The 20784-nt window shown below is 34.8% G+C and overlaps 1 protein-coding gene across 7 annotated transcripts in view; it reads right to left on the reverse strand.

Moving 5' to 3' along the window:
- The window catches only part of LOC107655583 (acyl-CoA oxidase-like), a 46154-nt gene that overhangs the window by 14803 nt on the left and 10567 nt on the right, over window positions 1–20784 (reverse strand). For 4 of the 7 annotated variants that reach the window (XM_016443152.1, XM_016443135.1, XM_016443120.1 and 1 more), the window contains 5 exons: window positions 18695–18848; window positions 16802–16891; window positions 9769–9878; window positions 8721–8832; window positions 2534–2621 (listed from right to left, as the gene is read on the reverse strand). In XM_016443152.1, coding sequence (XP_016298638.1) covers window positions 2534–2621; window positions 8721–8832; window positions 9769–9878; window positions 16802–16891; window positions 18695–18848 — 554 coding nt within the window. Of the gene's footprint in view, window positions 1–2291; window positions 2418–2533; window positions 2622–8720; window positions 8833–9768; window positions 9879–16801; window positions 16892–18694; window positions 18849–20784 lie in introns of those variants that run through there. The other 3 variants (XM_016443162.1, XM_016443127.1, XM_016443143.1) reach the window with 3 other exon arrangements.

Here is a 20784-nt window from a genome sequence, read left to right on the forward strand (position 1 = left end):
CTATTTTTCACCTTCTCCCTGACCCTTAAAATAAAATGAGACACTTTGTCTTTAAGAAACACTTCTTTCACATTTGAAATGAGAAGCAGTGCTTTGATGTACCAAAATCTGCTGCACCCCCGGGCAGATGTTTTCTATCTAGGCAATATTTTTTTCAGCTTGAAAGAGGAAAGACCAAAAACAATTTAAAACAGAAATGTATTTATCATTCAAATCATCATATTTTGGATTCAGCTAGTGAATTTGCATTCTAGAGTAAGCAAACTACCAAAAATGTGATGTATCTATTTACCTGAAAGGTAGAACTTTCCCAGCTAACAAAAATATGTTCTAAGAACGTTTTTCTAACATTCCAATTAAGTTACAAAAACATTCTTTTGGACTGTTCCAGTTTTAAAAATGACTTAAAACGTTTCCCCAACATTCCATGTTATCGTTTCGCAAACATTCTGGGAATGTTACTTTCGAATGTTACATTTTGAAAAAAAATGTTAGACGAATGTCCAACCGAAGTTTCAGGAAAAAATATGCATAATGTTTTTTGTGCTAACGTTTTGAGAATATTATTAAAGACGAGATAACTTCCAATGAATGTTCTGTTAACCAGAAGAACGTTTGTTCATAACTTTGATAGAACCTTGCCGGAACATTAGCTAAAGTTCTGAGAACTTTCCTACAGTCACATTATTGAGAGTAAATGCTTATTAATCTGATCATTCTTCATTCATAACTGCACAAATTTCCTAAATTTACAGTACATTTTCATAGTGCATCAAGCTCTTTTATCTCAAAAGATGAAGGAAAATGTAATTTCTCATGATAGGAGTCTATTAAAATGGCTTTTTTTTTATTTAAAACAACTTAAATATTATTAAAATATCATATTATGGCAGATTTTATGCCATGCTTTGAATGGACAGAAGTGCTTGAATTGACAGAGTTGGCTATTTGCATCTCCTTACAGTACCTGTGACTCTCTCTCTATGACTGATTTGAGGCACTGAACAATGCAATAAATATTCTGTGATCTGTGACCGCTACTATGTGTTACAATCATGCGTGTTAAGTCAGTATTAATATCATAAATGAAAGCCCAAACTGGAACACTCGTGTAAAGTGTGAATAAAAGCCCCTCATCTCAATGTTATCAGCACCATCTCAGAGAAAATTAGCGCATGATCTGTGTGTGTGTGTGTAAGTGTGTGGGAGGAGGGTGAGAGAATGGAAATATGCTATCAGGGGAGGAAAATATATCTTGACACACAAACCCATGCACACACACACACTGAGCATGTGGAAATACTCTAGAACATCAGATGCACAGCACCTTTCTGTTGCTTACTGAATGTAAGAGTGAATCAGAAAGTCAAAGAGAAGTTGAACAGTGTCTTTAATGATCAAAGACGTGTGGTGAGTTTATAGTCTACACGAGCACATGAATCACTTACTCTAGACCTCACACAAATGCACTACTAATACAATGTGCTTCTTGAGTTTAGGACACATTTAATTGTAAAATAAGAAAAATTAGCTTTTAGGGATTAGTTGCGGCAACATCCTCACTGCAACAAATGTCTTTAAATTAGTCTTTTGACTTATTTTCATGGACAAATATTTCAAAACCCTTCAATTTTACATCAAAAACACTGCTCAAGGTTTTAAGACTATACGATTATCAATGTTTCTTTGTTTGATGTGTTACACATTTCTTTTAATTATTATTTCAAAAAAATAAAATAATAATTTTTAAAATAATAATTTATTTCAATTTATTGATTTTATATTGATTGTATGTTTATTTGAATTATTATTGGAATTATTTCATAAATAAATACAGTGAAATCACTAAACAGTAATTGTTGCTCAAATCTGTAACTTAAACTTAACTTTTAGGATTTTTCAACTGGAAATTCAGACAAAAATGCTCATTAAGAATAGTCATTTTGTCATCCTAAGTGTAATTACAAATTTAATTTGAGGTTTTATTTGTCTGCAGTTGATCAAACCATCTGGCAATTCACTAACTTCCTTAATTCCTTAGTTTCCTTAATTGGAATTTGCAGATAATGTGATGCTAAGATGCATGCAAATTTTACAAAAATGTATTTAAGCACCTGAGTCACAATTAGATTTCTGAATTTCAAAGCCAGTGTCATTTGCAATCAAATGCTGCGCCCGTTTTTCTCAGAACTAACTTCCCATTTCTAAGCCCTTTTTGCAATGACTTTCAACCCTCTGATCTTTTTGTGAAATACTTTTCATGAAAAGTGCCACACTTTTTTGTGGTTTGTTATTTTTTTTAGTAATTCAGTGACTTTCAGAGGTTTATTTTTATGTGTGGCTTCAGTGTCCAAATACTTTCTGGGGTTGTTGTGCATACGGCATCCCGTCATCCTTTAGGGTGATCTTTTGGACCCCTCTGATATAATTTAAAAGTCTTTTCTGAGAATTTGGATGTAAAAAAGAACATCTGCTGACATTTGTGCAACACATGGACTATAAATAATGTAGATAAACTTCCCCTTTCTCTCACCTCTATGTATGTGTGCCATAGCCAAAGTGGTCACGTGATGTAAACAAGCGTTCCAGGCCATGAAGAACTCATCTTTGTTTTTCTCTACCTGTTCAAGGGAATAAATAGCATTGAATGCAATTTGTTACAATTTACAGTTTCAGGACTCATGTTGCATCACACAGATTTTTGTCCAATCAAATGTTCTCTAGAATGAGAATGTCCCACCCCTGCAACCGACTAGCAAACCAACATAACCACTGCGTATTAGGCAGAGTTAAAGACTTTTTTTTTTTTTTTTACTGTGTATTAAGTATTTGAACACTTTGATATTTCCCTAAAAAGAGAAAAACTCTCTTAGGATTTCGATTATTTTATTAATTTTTTTATTGTGGCCCAAAATGACTAAATTTGCTGCAACTTTTCTCAAAATTGTATTACTGATTTTTGTGTTGATTTGCATCATTATGCAAATATGATACAATAATATGATATAATCATTATGTATTTATACTATATAATAGCTTGTTTGCAATCACGTGATTCTGATGATGCACGAAATTCAGATGGAGGGCAGGAAGTGAAAAACAGAATGGATGAGATGGAGGAAAGTCCGTACTATACTGGTTTAGAACTATAAGAGAAAGGTATAAACAGAAAATCACAACATATGTTGGATGTGATCCTTATGTTATGAAGAGGAGCGATTTTTCTGCCATCAAGGCGGTGGATATAGGCTAAGCAATTGCTTACCTGAACTAACCCTGATTGCAAAAAAGCTATTTCGAAAGTGAATCCCACATTTATATGAAAGATGCGGGATATATGTCACTCCTGAAACTTTGCTGCATGTACAGGGTATGTGGCCGTTGGTCCTGTTTGCAGGACGTAAAACAATACTTTTATTCAATTTATGAATTGATTATAGCCTAGAAAGCGAGCAAATAGCGCTTCCATGTCATCACTAAAATGCTGTCACTCAAACTTCCATTTATCGCAATCTCACAAAGTTCCGTTATAATCAATGAAGCTCTCTAAACTGCACATATAATATCTTATTTACATCGTGTCTATGTGTAGCGTTTGGCATTGAGTGAATTCTGACTGTTTTATGCTGAATGCGTGAGAGTTAGCAGCCCTGTACCTATTTATACATTTCTTTATTAATATCTCAATATATTATAATATCTTATATTAACCATTTGCACACACGAGCATTATCCGACTCTGCTGCTCCCGACAGCAAAGGCAGGTTTATAAGCCACTTTTTCCTGCGTTTTTCAGTCAGTTTCTTGCCTTTTCCCCCCTTATGAACAACTAATTTTCGTACACGATGAAAGCTCATTGTGGTTTCTCGGTTTGACCGATTTGAGCATCCATAAACAACGCAAAACATAGGCATTTTGAGTTTCTGCTAGCAATTCCTATATAGAAAAATCACCTCCTGCCCTCCAGCTGCTTTTTGCGCCACAGCAATGATGTCAAGTGCAAACAACCTATTACAGTAAGAGTAGTTAGTTTTTTTGTTTTTTTCTTATTACTGAAATCAATTGTAGTTCTCACAAATCCAAACTTTCCTTTCCTTTTGAAGTCCCAGTGCTCAGTCCTTTGCTGCTCATTTAACAAATGCAATTCACTGTAATACAGCAGCAAGACAGTTGAACATGTAATGGTCAGTTTGTTTGTGCTCAGAGATATTGATTAGCTAATATAGCTTTCCCCCCTTAGGTTAACATTTTTTTTGACAAAAATGCAAACTGTTGCAAATAATGCAGCAACTGGTTCAATTTGATTCTTGTAAATGCAAGATCGCAAAATCCTGGAGGGACTGTTTGATATGTCCTGTCCAACTCAGGTTAACGTTTTTTTGCTAAAAACTCATAATAAAACAAAATTTAAACAAAAATGCAAGCTGTTGCAAATAATGCGACAACTGGTTCAATTTGATTCTTGTAAATGCAAGATCGCAAAATCCTGGAGGGACTGTTTGATATGTCCTGTCCAACTCAGGTTAACGTTTTTTTGCTAAAAACTCATAATAAAACAAAATTTAAACAAAAATGCAAGCTGTTGCAAATAATGCGACAACTGGTTCAATTTGATTCTTGTAAATGCAAGATCGCAAAATCCTGGAGGGACTGTTTGATATGTCCTGTCCAACTCAGGTTAACGTTTTTTTGCTAAAAACTCATAATAAAACAAAATTTAAACAAAAATGCAAGCTGTTGCAAATAATGCGACAACTGGTTCAATTTGCACTAATTCAGAAGACAGAAATCACAAAATCTTCCTGTTTCAAAGGGAAACATTTAAACATTTGTGTTTTTATCAGGTTAGTCTCAGATGTTTCTAACAAAGGATGACTGCAAGAGAACTATAAAATGAAAGTGAACAGCATAGTAAAAATAATCTTGTTTTGAAATACATTTTGAAGAGATGACATCTGATTACATGCTTTAGGATCTTGGCAAGGGTGTAGGATAGTAGTTGCTGGATATTGATAGGGACATGTCATTGCACCACGACTAATTTCCTACGCCCTTGAAAATCATAACAAGCGATGTCCGACTTTGGAAACTATAGAATTCACTGCTTTAGGATTAACAGAACTTTGGATAGTTTCAATATACTTGTCTAGACCAACTTTGAATAAAGAAAAGGGAGGTTTAGAGCCAGATTTCTGTTTATGTATGTGAAATTTAGCTATCAGGAAACACAAATAAAGTTATATTTTCCTATATTCTCTTTTGAGTACTCAAACAATCCAAAGAAAACATTTTTAAAACAGAAAGAAAAGTCACTTACAAATTGGATGAACATTAAAAAAAATGAAAAATCTGACCAAAGTTTCTCTGTGTGGGTATATTGCCAAACAATTGAATGAATCTTCATCAGAAGAGTGACAAAAACAGCAGCTCACTTCAATATCTGACTTATATTATGATCACGTCCATAAGCTTTTTGTGAAATTTGGAGTAACTCATTAATCTGTTGTTTGACCTCTTCATGTTTAAGGAGAGAACTGCATATTCATCCTATGTGTAGATTTATAACTTTTTTCTTTTACCTGGCAACACCTCCCTTTTGAAAATTAACCATGGTTTTCAAAAAAAAACATGGTTAATTTTCTTAGGGGATTTGTTTTTGTGTATACTTCGTTTCTGTTTTCTTTGCTTTGTTTTTTATAAATGTACTGTCTTAATGGTTTGATGTTTTGTACTGTATAATTAAAAAAAATCGAAAAATTATTCGCGATACGCGCTCCGAAGTCCCGATCTGAATCAAATGATTCGCGATACGAAGAGCATTTCGAAACAGTGGATCATTTTGCGACGCAACTGTGGTTCAACTGATTCTGACTTTCGAAAGTCATGGCCTAATGGTTAGAGAGTCGGACTTGTAACCCAAAGGTCTCGGGTTCGAGTCTCGGTACCTGCAGGGATTGTCAGTGGGGGGAGTGAATGACCAGTGCTCTCTTCCACCCTCAATACCACGACTGAGGTGAGACCCTTGAGCAAGGCACCGAACCCCCAACTGCTCCCCGAGCGCTGCAGCAATATGACTGCCAACTGCTCCGGGTGTGTGTTCACAGTATGTGTGTGTTTGTTTGTTCACTACTCACTGGTGTGTGTGTGTGTGCACTTGGATGGGATTAATGCAGAGCACAAATTCCGAGTATGGGACACCATACTTGGCCATTTTCACTTTCAAAAGCTCTGTTTCACCCATCACTATAGGCTACATGCTTTTTAAAGGGGTCATATGATGTTGCTAAAAAGAACATTATTTTGTGTATTTGGTGTAATGAAATGTGTTTATGCGGTTTAAAGGTCCCATGTTGTCAAACGAATCTGCGCTGGTTTGAATGGGCCGCCTCCAGTTTCCCCTTCGTTTTGCTGCCTCCAGCTAGCGCTATGATGTCTCAGAAATCAACAGGCCAATCAGAAGAGAGGCTCATGAATATTAATTAGACAGGCCAAGGCACCGAACCCCCAACTGCTCCCCGAGCGCTGCAGCAATATGACTGCCAACTGCTCCGGGTGTGTGTTCACAGTATGTGTGTGTTTGTTTGTTCACTACTCACTGGTGTGTGTGTGTGTGCACTTGGATGGGATTAATGCAGAGCACAAATTCCGAGTATGGGACACCATACTTGGCCATTTTCACTTTCAAAAGCTCTGTTTCACCCATCACTATAGGCTACATGCTTTTTAAAGGGGTCATATGATGTTGCTAAAAAGAACATTATTTTGTGTATTTGGTGTAATGAAATGTGTTTATGCGGTTTAAAGGTCCCATGTTGTCAAAACTGAAATTTCCTGGCTTTTTTTATGATAACTGAGGTCTAGGTGCTATGTAACTACCATATAAGTTTCAAAACAGTCAGTCCACAGTAAAATGCACACAGCCTGCATAAAGTAGCTGTGATTTTCTAGTGAATCGCTTGAACTGAATGATCGCATCACGAGTTTGAATCAATCGGAGCGGTTCCAGCGTAAATGACTCACTCAATTGAATCGGTTAGTCTGTTCCTCCGCTTTTCGCGTCCTCAGCCATGTTTACACGACACTGTCAGCACTACTACTGGCTTAGCTCGCTAGTTTAATGACATTAACTGAAATAAGAGAAAAAAGTATGATGTTGAATAATATATATATTTTTTTCCATTCCAAAGATAACATTTAACACATCTGCAAACATATCCAGGAGAGCTAACAGGTTTACTTTTAACTAGTGAAACACTCAAAATACATGTTAGATGGAAACATTGAGCATTATGATCGAGTTTGTAGCTTAATTGACTATATTTGAAATAGTTTGAGCACTGCAGTTCAGCTGCTGACAGTTCAATAGCAAATCAGCTGAAATCATCCAGTCTCTCATACCATTGAAGTGAATGTTCAGTTTATCAGTATATTTTTTAATAAATATTTGAGAAATGATTGTTGGGTCCCACTTTATATTAAGTGGCCTTAACTACTATGTACTTACATTTAAATTTATCATTTGGTACAATACATACATGTTTTTACATTGTACTTATAGTTTAAAAAAATACCTGCATGTAATTACATCTGTAATTAATTTCTGTAATTACATTTATAATTACACTGTTGACCCATCCGATTGTTGCATCTGATTGTATTAGTCTATAGAGTGATAGTCAATGTAAAGAGAGCAAATGGGAGCAGCAGATGAACAAAACAGCAGAACAGCATAAAGTTAAAGAGGGTAAACTTTATCATTCAGCTGAACTGTGCTTGTATGTTTGAAACACTTCTGCTCTCTTATCTGTTCTTGCTCCACACATCTATTAAATGTGCGTCCTTGAAAGCATGCCGTTTTCTAGCATATTTACTTTAAAGGGGTCATATCATGCGATTTCAATTTTTCCTTTCTCTTTGGAGTGTTACAAGCTCTTGGTGCATAAAGAAGATCTGTAAAGTTGCAAAGACTAAAGTCTCAAATCCAAAGAGATATTTAAACCGCATAAACACATTTCATTACACCAAATACACAAAATAATGTTCTTTTTAGCAGCATCATATGACCCCTTTAACTTCTCAGATAATATCAATGGTATGACCTATTTCAGATGCGGCCGAAATACAACAACATTGGTTACATACACATATATTTAATTGTTTGATCAAAATTATCGCTAGGGACAATTAGTAGACGCTGGATATTGATAGCGACATGTCCCTAGCGTCCCTACTAAATTCTGTGCCCTTGGATCTTGGCAAATGTAAGCATGAGACATTGCTGAGATCTCATTTTTTTAAAAGTGATATAAATGTATTGTTCCTAAAGTAATGTTTGTGGAATGTTCTTCTAATTTTATTAATATTTTATATAGTTTGAGAGAAAACGTTCTGAGATCAATATTCTCGAAACGTCCTTATAATGTCATTTCTACTTGAATGTTCTAAGAAAAGTCTTTTGTAACCTTTAAATAACATTATAATCACAACAAGAAAACTGGATTTTAATGTCCTTAGAATATTCAATCTAAAAAAAATTTCATCCTATGGGTACTTAAAATGTTTTAAACTTTACCGCCAATAAATATTCAATCAAAGCATTTCACAGCTACTCACACTTGCCATGGATCTCTTGTCACTTGCTCTGCTTTAAAATAAGCAGCAGTAAAACACACAGAGAGGAAACTCTGTTTGTTTCCAGTCATTCAGTGAGAACAACTGACCTTAGTGTAAAGTCGACTTGCCAGACTGCGCTGTAACACCCTTTCCCTGTAGCTCACCGCTTTCAGTAGGAACATTAGGTCTCCTACTTTGTCCACGCTGAAGCCAAGAAAGCTAGATAAACAAGGAAACAGCCAAAAGCAAAACAGATTAACTCGGTCAAACAAAGAGATACTGTATAAAATCACTGTACTATCAGAATCACATCTAGACAAATAAAAGCTGATTTTATTCAGGCTACAGTATGCCGGGCGACTGAAGATTTCGGCTTTGGTTAATATGTTATGAATAGCAGGCCGGAAAACAATTACACCTATCAAATTTTCCTCTTAGGCAAAATTGCTAAATTGGTGACCTAATTGTGAGAGTAAACACAAGCGATGGTAGACAGGTTTCTCAGGGCTGAACAGTGTGTGTGTGGCTTTTCTGGAATATGGAGTTTTAGAGGCTAGATAATAGAAGCTGATCTTACGCAGCGAAGCCAACAGACAAATGCCATCTAATGAAGAGCATTAAGCCCGAAATGTCACGATTGAGCTCAGAACATCATTAAAGATGTGGACATCTATCTATCCATTCATCCATTGTAGCAACTCATAATGTAATAACTGCACATAATGTAAAAACTGCACATAATGTAATTAGTATTACATTATTATTGTAATAAAATGAAGAAATGTTTTAGAATTTTTTTCAAAAATATATAATTATCTCGCCTAAAATGTTTGATCATGCAGTTTTTACAATGGGGCAACTGCTGCACAATAGCTTACACTCAGCAAAAGCCTGATTTGCTGAGCTGTATGTGAGGCGGCCTTATGTGCGCGCGCTTTGAGTGTGCATGAGCGCACCGAGAGCGCACAAGTGCTGAATGGTTAAACACTAGCAAGACTTAAAAAGAAATGCAAATTCTAAACTTTAGTGATGATGCAAACTTCCCAAAGCGATTATCAGTCGATAGCGATCAGTAGCCGATTAATCGGAGCACCCCTATCTATCTATCTATCTATCTATCTATCTATCTATCTATATATCTATCTATCCTCTTACCTGGTTCTAAGGCTGTCTGATACTGAGCTGGTCCAGTTTCTAATCAGTCCCATCACCAAGTTGTTCCCCATCAGTTTGGTGTACTGGGTCAGCAGCTCTCGTACCACCACCTGCAAAACAACACAACACTTAGGTGTACGTAGATGATACAACAGTCATCGGCTTGATCTTGAACAATGATGAGTATGCATACAGGAACAAAGTACAAAATGTGACAGCCTGGAGCTCCAACAATAGTCTCATCCTTAACACCAAGAAGACAAAGGAGATCCAAAAGAGATTTTAGGTCCTGTGCTTATGAATGGAGTGGCTGTGGAGAGAATCCCGTTTTAAATTCTTGGGGCTGAACATTACAGAGGATTTTTCTTGGACTACACACACCTCCACTGTCATTGGAAAAGCACATCAATGTGTTTATTTTCTAAGAAGATTAAAGAAACTAAGATTGCCTCAGAAACTTCTTTTGAACTTTTATTGATGTGCAATGAGTGCACTAACATATTGCATCACATCCTGGCACGGTAGTGGTACAAGAGAGGAGCTCTGAAAATAAGCACTCTGAAACAAGTTATGAAAATGGCACACAATATCATTGGTATACAGTTACCATCAGTTGAGGATATTTATTTGTCCAGATATCGGAGTAGAACCTCCAAAATCCCACTCACCCTGCACACTACCTCTTTTGATATCCTCCGCTCTGGTACAGATACAGAATTATTTACTCTTATACTACATGACTGAAAAATAGCTCTTTTGCTAGAGCTGTACAACTATTGAACACTTCCTTATTCAGGGTATCTGAAGGATTTTGAAAATCAAATGTAAGGCTTTTTAAAAACTTTTTTAAGACCTGCACAAATAAACGTAATACTGTATGAGCAGGGTAGGGCACTGTCTATGGTAACATATTAAACCATAAAATGACTGTTAAAAACATAATTTACAGTTCTGATACAGGTTTTCACAAAAACAAAGCTTTATAAAATGATAATCTTCACATTTCAGCCTATAACCATTTTTTTGAGAAAAGGAATGAGTCAAAAGTATAAATTATTATATTAGTTTAAAACATAAATACATCTTACGGTCTTAATTATTTTGATTTTAGAAGACACATTAGCTTCTTATCAATCCACTGTTTCACATTTACCACTGCATGTTTTCTGCTTAAAACAAATGTTGATTTTGGCATTGATCTGAACAAAAAATGCAGACGGGCTGATTGAAAATGCAAATTTATTCTCTTCCAGTAGTTGTCGCATTTGGAGCAGCAGAAATATAGCGGTTTCCCCGGTAACGGCTGTACGCAAAGCAGCACTGCGCTCATACTTTATCAGGCATTACAAGTATGATGAAATGAAAATCCCATCGATACTTTTCTGAAGACAGTTGTTTCCCTCTAGGGATACATTTATATAAAAAACAACCAGGCAGCGCTCATATTTATTCAATGAAAACGTAGCCTTTTGAAGTTTAAAGGGATAGTTCACCCAAAAATACAAATTTGATGTTTATCTGCTTACCCCCAGGGCATCTAAGATGTAGGTGACTTTGTTTCTTCAGTAGAACACAAACTGAGTTTTTTAACTAAAACCGTTGCAGTCTGTTACCGCCACCTATCTCTCAAATGGACCACTGACACTCTATCTACAATCTCAATTGGGAGTGTCAATGGTCCATTTGAGAGATAGGTGGCAGTATCATCACAATGGAAGACAATTTTGATATATCATCAGACAACGTGGAATTTTTTGCCCGACCGTATTTATTTTGACGTCACTCGCCGGATGTTGTGAACACACTCAGGACAGTTGGACATTGCGGTGGATCAGAGGTAAACAAATGATATAAATACTGTTCAGTTTCTTGCACAGACCGATCGTTTCGTGTCTTAAGACCTCAATGTATCATCACGGGCCGCAGGGTTTAATTTGGTTTTGTCTGTGTATGTTTTTTTTACTCTCAAAGCCATGGAACCCATCGACTGCCATTATATGACTGACAGACTGCAACGGTTTGAGTTAAAAATCTTCATTTGTGTTCTACTGAAGAAACAAAGTCACCTACATCTTGGATGCCCTGGGGGTAAGCAGATACACATCAAATTTTCATTTGTGGGTGAACTATCCCTTTAATCATCAATAATTATAATCAAGACTTTTGTTGTACCATTTAAGGAATTTTATTTTATTTTATTAACTGAAATTTAATGTACATCTAAATGCAAGACTTTTTAAGGACCTACTTAAACCCTGTGATTGGTTACCATCTATAAATTATATTTGTAATTGCACAGCACACTTTAAACAGTCTGTTGCTTTTTTTAAGTATCTTTTTAAACTTGTAATCTATATTGACATTTTTATATTTATTGTTGTTTTATGTGAATGTTTGAGAAAAAAAAACAACTAAATTTTGTTGTTTTGCACAGCAGTACAATGACAATAAAGTCTCTCTGTCTTTACTTACAGAGAGTAAATTACTCATTGTGTCATAATCATTGTGTATGTTTCTGCCCTACATATGCCAAAATTGAACCTCCTCTACTCCTGCCATCACATCTGCACTATGTACAATTGCATACTGTAAAACAATCTTCTCAATGTAACTGAATTGGACACACTCTTTCAGGGTGCAGCCAAAACTTAACAGTGTGCTGGTCATGTGTATGAAATTTGGAGCTAAATGCTAATTTCCCTCATGACAGGTGACGCTAAAATCTCTTAATAACTTCATTAGACTGATGTCCTACAAAAAAGTCCCCAAAACCAATCTGAGAGCGGGAATGAGAAAGAGAAATAAAGTGGCTGGCAGAGCCTCCCTTACGAAAAAGAAGTTTATTCAAGTGTGCTATTAGTATACTTCTTTTAAACAAAAAAATTGGAAAGTATACTTTCAGTCTAATTTTATGTACTTCTCAGACATGGGCTTTATGTACTTCTCAGAAATATACTTAAAATTACATTTAAGTATACTTGACTTATACTTAGGAAAAAGTCTAAATATATTTGAGCTATACTTGTGCCCCTAGGATGTTTTCATTGTTATATGGTAGGGGGCGCTAGTACACATCTTCTGTACAGAATTTCCAAAAAAACACAAGAGAAGAAGAAACCGAAACAAAAGACGCTTCCACATGTATTCTAACACGAGCATCAGACATAAAACAGCATCAAAACTGTGCAACGTTATGGAATAAAATGTCGACCCATGAAGAGGTAATAATGACTGTCAAGCTTTGGGGTGTTGATCGACTCCATCTACGTTTTGATTATCATTCTGAATCCAATTCATAGTCTTTTTTCAGCTTTTTGTTCAAAATCTTGTTTATTTCTTTATTTTTTTATTTATAAAACTTACCCACATTCAAGTGTTTATAAAAAAAGAATGCATGAAGCTAGAATAAAATGTTTTCGTTGACAAGCAGATACCCTGTTCTTTCTTTTGATGTTTTATATGTTCAGATATTCATATAACAAAATATATACAAATTAATACCTAAATAGGGATGTAGTAGTATACTTAAAGTATGATGTAAAGTTCACTACTAAACTAGTAGTTTATTGAGACTATACTTCAAAAACTAGTAGTTTACTGAGACTATACTTCAAAGTGTACTAAACCTGCTACAAGTATTTAATTAATAAACTATCAGTATACATTTAAGTTCACTTTTAGTATAGTTGCACTACAAACTAAAAACATAGATGTAAACTAGTTGTGTACTCAAAGTTTACTATACTGTTATACTAAAAGTATACTTTTATATACTAGAAAGTGGGCCAATTTAGTCCCAAGGAGTATTGAAATAGTACACTTACAAGTATACTACTAGTACAAGGATATTTGTATACTTACTACATAAAGTATACTTAAAAATATACTTGAACTTTACTTAAGTATGCTTAATAAAATAAACTTGGAGTATACTACTTTTTGGTAAGGGCTCTCACGGTTCTTGTGACTTTGGTTTAATGTTTGGTCCCACAATCCCAGCACCCTCTATTTTCACAAGCCCCAATATGACCTCCGGCATTGGTTAATCATTAGCCTAAAGCACTTAATCAAATAACAGCCCTCACAAATATAGCCAAAAACTTGTTGAAGTATGCTTTGAAACAGCAAAACTGCAGCTTTACGATATATTAAAGTAATAGTCAAAGGCAGAAGGCTACATTTTAAAGAGAATTTAGCTATATGTTCTCTGATTCAAACAGGTAATATCATGAGATGTTTATTTGATTTGTGACATAAAAATAGTTTGATGTACAATGAAAAACTACTGTAGTGTTCAGAACTCCAGACACGCAGGCCAGAAGGAGTTCACCTAAAATCAAAATCTGTTGAAAATATACTCACCCGCAGGTCATCCAAGATGTAGATGAGTTTGTTTCTTCATGGCAACAGATTTGGAGAAATGTAGCATTCCATCACTTGTTCACCAATGGATCCTCTGCAGTGAATGGGTGCCATCAGAAAGAGAGTCCAAACAGCTGATAACAACATCACAATAATCCACACCACTCCAGTCCATCAGTTAATGTCTAGTGAAGTGAAAAGCTGTGTGTTTATAAGAAACAAATCTATCATTAAGACATTTTAACATCAAACCTTTGCTTCCAGCTACAATATGAGTCCTCTATGCATAAAATTGCTCTCTCCAGTAAAAAAGTCGTCTTGTCTGAATCAGGAGAGAAATCTGCACAGATCAAGCACCATTTACAAATGAAAACAGTCCAAAACAGCTCTAAACAAATATGCATGTGATTTTTATGTGAGAGACAACAGGTGATGGACTTTTTCACTGGAGGAAGCTATTATCACTTCATATGACATTAATTGATTGACTGGAGTGGTGTGGATTACTTGTGGATTATTGTGATGTTTTTATCAGCTGTTTGGACTTTCATTCTGACGGCACCCATTCACTGCAGAGCATCCATTGGTGAGCAAGTGATGTAATGCTACATTTCTCCAAATCTGATGAAGAAACAAACTAATCTACATCTTCGATGGCCTGAGGGTGAGTACATTTTCAGCAAATTTTCATTTTTGGATGATACCCATATTTACACATGACTGATGCCTACTGGATGATCAGAAACTTGGCAACGCATAGTAGGTACTATTATTCCTAAACAACAGCTGTTCCTGGCTGTGCGCAACACTTGCTTTTTTATTTTTGGAAAATACGTTGGAAAGGAGTGGTTCAAATCAACAGTCACCCATTTACTCACCCTAATGTTGTTCCAAACCTTGTGGAACACAACAAAGTGATTTTCAGCAGAATGTCATGAGACATGTGAAAACAAATAACCTTTAACTTCACTGACATCAAATTTAGTGTGTACAAACATAACTGAGATTTGAGTGCAGAAGGAAACATTCTGTAAATCCTGACCGACTTCAGTTTTGCTCAATAGCACATGAGTCATATAAACTAGTTTTATGGAACTTTTTTGCCCTTTTTTGTAGCACGTGAGGGTGATTCATGATGATGCATTTTCAGAAGAAAAAGAATTGTGAAAGAAATGCTTTTATTCATCAAAGATACATTTAACTGATCAAAAGTGACAGTAAAGACATTTATAATGCTACAAAAGATTTCTATTTCAAATAAATGCTGTTCTTTTGAACTTCCTATTCATTAAAGAATCCTGAAAAAAACATTTTTTACGGTTTCCTCAAAACTATTAAGCAGCACAACTGTTTTCAATATTGATAATAATCAGAAATGTTTCTTGAGCAGCAAATCAGCATATTAGGATGATTTCTGAAGGATCATGTGACACTGAAGACTGGAGTAATGATGCTGAAAATTCAGTTTTTTCATCACAGGAATAAATTACATTTTAAAATATATTCAAACATAAAAGTGATTTTAAATTGCAATAATATTTCACTTTTTTTACTGTATTTTTGATCAAATAAATGCAGCCTTGGTAAGCATAAGAGATCTTTCAAAAACATAAAAAAAAAAAAAAAAAAATGTAATTATTAATTCTTAATTGACCCCAAACTTTTGAACAGTAGTGTATATGCACACAAATATAAACTACAGTAATGCAAAAACTCAATTACTAAGCTCAAGTTTTAGAAAAAAGCTAAAAATATGAATCTGCAGTTATTGAATAGTTTAAATTCTGATCGCACCATTAAATGTAACAATATAGAATTTAAACAGATATTTTGTAACTGTAATATTTCATGATATTCAAAATTCCCTCCAGTATTCCAAACTAGAGGGACAAATGTACATGTTTAAGAAATGGTAATTAAAACTAAAATTCTCAACTGCAATTTTGAATACTGTCCTTCTTGATGTTTAGACTCTCTAGTGTTAAAATGACAACACCATCGGTCTGTTTCCAAGGATTCAATTGCATGACTTTATTTTGGTACTGAAGGGCATAATCTAATTTCAGAAGAAAATACATGTCTTTAGGCTTCGGCAAGCTGTGAATGCAGACGTTGTGTTTGAGTCTCTATGCATGTTATGTGTGCATGTGTGTCGTCTTACATGCCGAATCGATGTGGTGCAAATCAGTACCAGCACAAAATGAATCACGAAGCTGACCTAATTATCTCAGCAGTCATCTAATAACCAGTCCCGATGCTAGAGACACATTATTGCTCATTAAATTGTGTGCAATTGCATCAAAATGATCCCCTTTATTCTAATGCCTTCATAATCCACTTAATTCAATTTAGTTTGTGAGACACCGTTTATATTTTTAAAAGAATTGCCGCTTGTCTAGTTTCCCCTCCAAGCAGTCATCATGTAGATATCTCTGTTGTTTCTGTTTACACTGTCTTGTTTGTCTAAACGTGGGTATTTGAATGTGATATTGGACTATATTAAGGGAATAGCTCTAAAATAAGTAGGAAAACAAATAACAACCTTAAGGAAAAAGAGGGTAATAAACATGACCCTTGTGACCAAGCATTTTTCCCCTTAATACTTGCTGGCCAGTTTTTTGAGTGCATTTGTTGTGTGGTGTCATCTAGCTAAAGCAGTATTTATGAATACCTGAAGCATGACCATGTTGTCGCCCTCAAATGTGACAAAGACGTCGGAGTCACACTTCAGAGACGGAATACGATTTTCCATCATAAAGCCCTGGAAGGAAAATCAACCACAGTTTCTATTTAAACGTGAAATAAAGCAAATCAAAATACACATTTGACATACTGTATGTGAACATCACTGAAAGGAATACTTTACCTAAAAATGAAGATTTGCTGAAAATGTAGCATGTAGATGAGTTTGTTTCTTCATCAGATTTGGGTAAATGTAGCATTGCATCACTTTCTCACCATTGGATCCTCTGCAGTGAATGGGTGCCATCAGAATGAGCTGATAAAAGCATCACAATAATCCACAAGTAATTCACACCACTCCAGTCTCTTCCCATGAAGAAACAAACTCATCTACATCTTGGATGGCCTGAGGATGTGTACACTTTCAGCAAATTCTCATGTTTGGGTCAACTATTCCTTTAAAAAAAAATCAGCCGCTTAAAATCTGATATAATCATTGGAACGTTTACAGTGTTAAACACTTTATCTGACCACTTTCAATGTACTGACTCAAACTCACACAGTTAGCATAAAATTGAATAGAAATGACATGTTTTGTTGTGACCAATAAATTTTTCCAATATTTGCCCATTTAAATTGATTTTCAGAGTTTGTTTAGAACTATTTACGTTGGTGAAGTAGAGCAAAAACTGACAATACACTTTCTAAAATTTAATTAATTTAATATTTATTAAACTGTTAATGTAAATTCAATATCAGTCATGATAATATTTGGGAAAAACGGCACTCTTGCTCATGTGATATTGCTTTACTATATCATACGTTAAACAAGTGCTCATGCAGAGGCCTTCTTTCGCACATATATTGAATTTGAATTAATTTTGGTGGTATTTTCGCCCCTGCTAAATAAGTGGATGGGAATAAACATGCCACAACATGCTGAAGAAAATGTGAGAGGTGCAAAACTCGCCGCAATGATGCTAGAATGATTGCCAGGAAGTTGATATATGAAAACAAAAAAAATCATAAATACAAATATAAATGTATACATAATACAAATAATAATAAACAAATGGAAATCATCACAAATAAACGGCTGCAACACTTGAGTTATCGTAATAATGATACTTGTTTGTGTGATAATAAATGAGAGCCTTATTTATTTAAAAGATATCTTAACACAAGCTATTTTCTTACCATGTGTTTTGTTTGCGTGAGATCAAAAATATTTAATGTCAGATGTGTCAGATGAAAACAAAAATGTACATCAGCCCTGTGGTTTCATGCATTTTAAACATATACATGCTGTTCACACCACAAGCACTCCACAAGTCTGTGGAGACGTGCTGAAATCGCGTTCGGTCTCGTACTGTATCGTGTACCTTGTCAGTGTCGTGCGCTTTGCTTGGCCATTTGTTGTGATAAACAGGAAAGTCTATGAGCCAACAAAAAGCACAGGCTGTTAAGATTACACCACTGATATTTACATTTATTATTCAAGCAAACGATAATTTATATGAAAACTGTGTTTTAAATAAATGAGAACTGGTCATAATTTCTTTTTCATTTTTGTCTTGACTAGATCATTTTAAATGGTCCTGTAATGGTCCTAGATATTTCATGTAGGTTTAAAATTAATAAGAAAAAAAAATCATGGTATAAGAAGAAGAAAAAGAAGCAGCAGCAAAATCCCAGTTAAAATTGTATTAGATTATAGTATGTAAAACATGTCAGCGCCAACACAGTTCACAAAAACACCAATGCAAGTTATTCTTTGACAGTTCAGGAGGTTTGTATTTGACACCGTGACATCGCTGCACAACAGGACATGAGTATCAGCGTATATGTGTGTGTTTAGGTGCAAAGACACGCGCGCACTCACCATGCCGCCAGTACACTCACGGCAGTCTTGCAGACACGTCACGTTCTCCCACGTGCTGTAGGCTTTGAGTCCTGCGACAAGAGCTTGCAGAGCGCGATTGCTTTGAAGGTCCTGACCCTGACACAAAGCATCGTCCATCAAACCTGCAGCGTATCTGAGAGCAAACACAGGAACATACGGACAATGCACATACAATACAAACACAACAAGCCCTAACCTAATAAAGGATTATTACTTTGTATAAATATATATATGACCTTGGTGTTGCTAGCAACATGCTGTTGTGTTTGAGCTACAGGGATGTTGCCCAAATAAATCTAAATAAAAAAAAAATGCTGCTAAAAAGAACATTATTTTGTGTATTTGGTGTAATGAAATGTGTTTATGTGGTTTAAGGTTCAAAAAACACATTATTTATGCACCAAGAGCTTGTAACACTCCAAAGAGAAAGGAAAAATTGAAATTGCATCATATGACCCCTTTAAATATTAAAAATGTCATTGTACAAAAGGGAATCAGACTTTCACTGTACAAATCTTTGACCATCAAACTTTTGTTCTCTTTGACTTTCCAATAAAGCGCAGATGTGTCAGATAAATAATGAGGAAATCGTCAGTGGTTTCTCAGAAGGAGGTATCTGAGCTCCTCTTTTCCTTTGATTCTCCTCCTGTGGTATTTCTCAGAATGTGCCACTGACCTGAATTACACAAACACAGAGACCTCCAGTGGAGGCCAATAAAAATGCTCTTTGTGCTGCTACTTTGTGTCTTTAAAGGACACATATGACACTTTCTTCTTATTTTTTAATCTAGTTTGATGTTCTATGTGGACAAAACCGAGTTCACTCAGACCATTTATAAAAAATCTGCAAAAATGGTTGCTCACCCAAAGCTATTGTGTGGCTTAAAAAGATTTTGTATGTGCTATTTTAAAATGTTTATTTCACAACTAAAATGTATTTTTGCAAATTAAAAATACAATGGATCCTTTTCACATTTCTGAGGTTCTCAGAAGAGGAAGTCGTCATAGTCAGTAAACTGCTACAGTAGTGAACGGGAGATGACAGCAGATAGCATTTTTGTATTCTCATTTGCTCGAAAAGCAAAAGAAAAAAATCAATGATAGCATTTCCATGACTTTCCAAAAATAGGGAAAATCTAGAGGGAATGATTACAGAAATCAGAAGTCAAGAGATGTCAAATTCTCACTCCCTCAGCCGTTGTATTAGAAACACTTGCGCAACAGCATTCATTATTATTATTTTTTAATTGATTAATTTATTTATTTTGTAATTTACTGCCACGGTAATATAAAACAGAATATGTCATTATAAATGCATAATACATTTTTAAAAAATAAAATATGAAAAACTCTACTACATTTGCAATGCTGATAATTATAGAATTGCTTGATCACAGTCTGTGAAAAGGGTTAACTAAAATGTATTTTTGCAACATAGAATAGCATTTGATTCAATCAAAAGTATCTATTAATTTTATGATTTATTTTATTTTTATTTTGCAGCATTCCTGTATCTCAAACAGTACGGCATGACGCTAACAACACCAAGGTCAAAGGTTCGATTCCCAGGAAATGCATGAACTGGATACCTTGAATGCATTGTAAGTCGCTTTGGATAAAAGCATCTGTCAAATGCATGAATGTAAACTTTATCTTGTTTTGTTATTCAGTTTTTTTTTTCTTTTTAAAATTAAATTAAATACCTTGTGTCTTTTCTCATATGCAATTTGCTTTGAACAAAATCATCTGCTAAATTAAGGCAAGACATCCCAGGATTACTAATAGTTATTGCCATACTTCTAATAACTAATAACTAAAAAAACTCACCATATGTCCTCAGTTGATTGATTACATTAAGAATTATATATATAAAAGAATTACAAGTTTTCTGAGATATTATGTTTAAATGAGGCATACTCTAATTAAATATGCACTAATTTGCATAGAATTCCAGAATAGAATACTGAATAAATCCAGATTCAAAATGGCTGTTTTATTCTGTTGACATATTAGGGGATTTTGGATATCTATTTTTATTGATCCATAAATCAGAAAATATTATCAACATC

Source organism: Sinocyclocheilus anshuiensis, unplaced genomic scaffold, assembly GCF_001515605.1.
Source record: "Sinocyclocheilus anshuiensis isolate Anshui unplaced genomic scaffold, SAMN03320099.WGS_v1.1 scaffold1463, whole genome shotgun sequence".
Taxonomy (NCBI): domain Eukaryota; kingdom Metazoa; phylum Chordata; class Actinopteri; order Cypriniformes; family Cyprinidae; genus Sinocyclocheilus; species Sinocyclocheilus anshuiensis.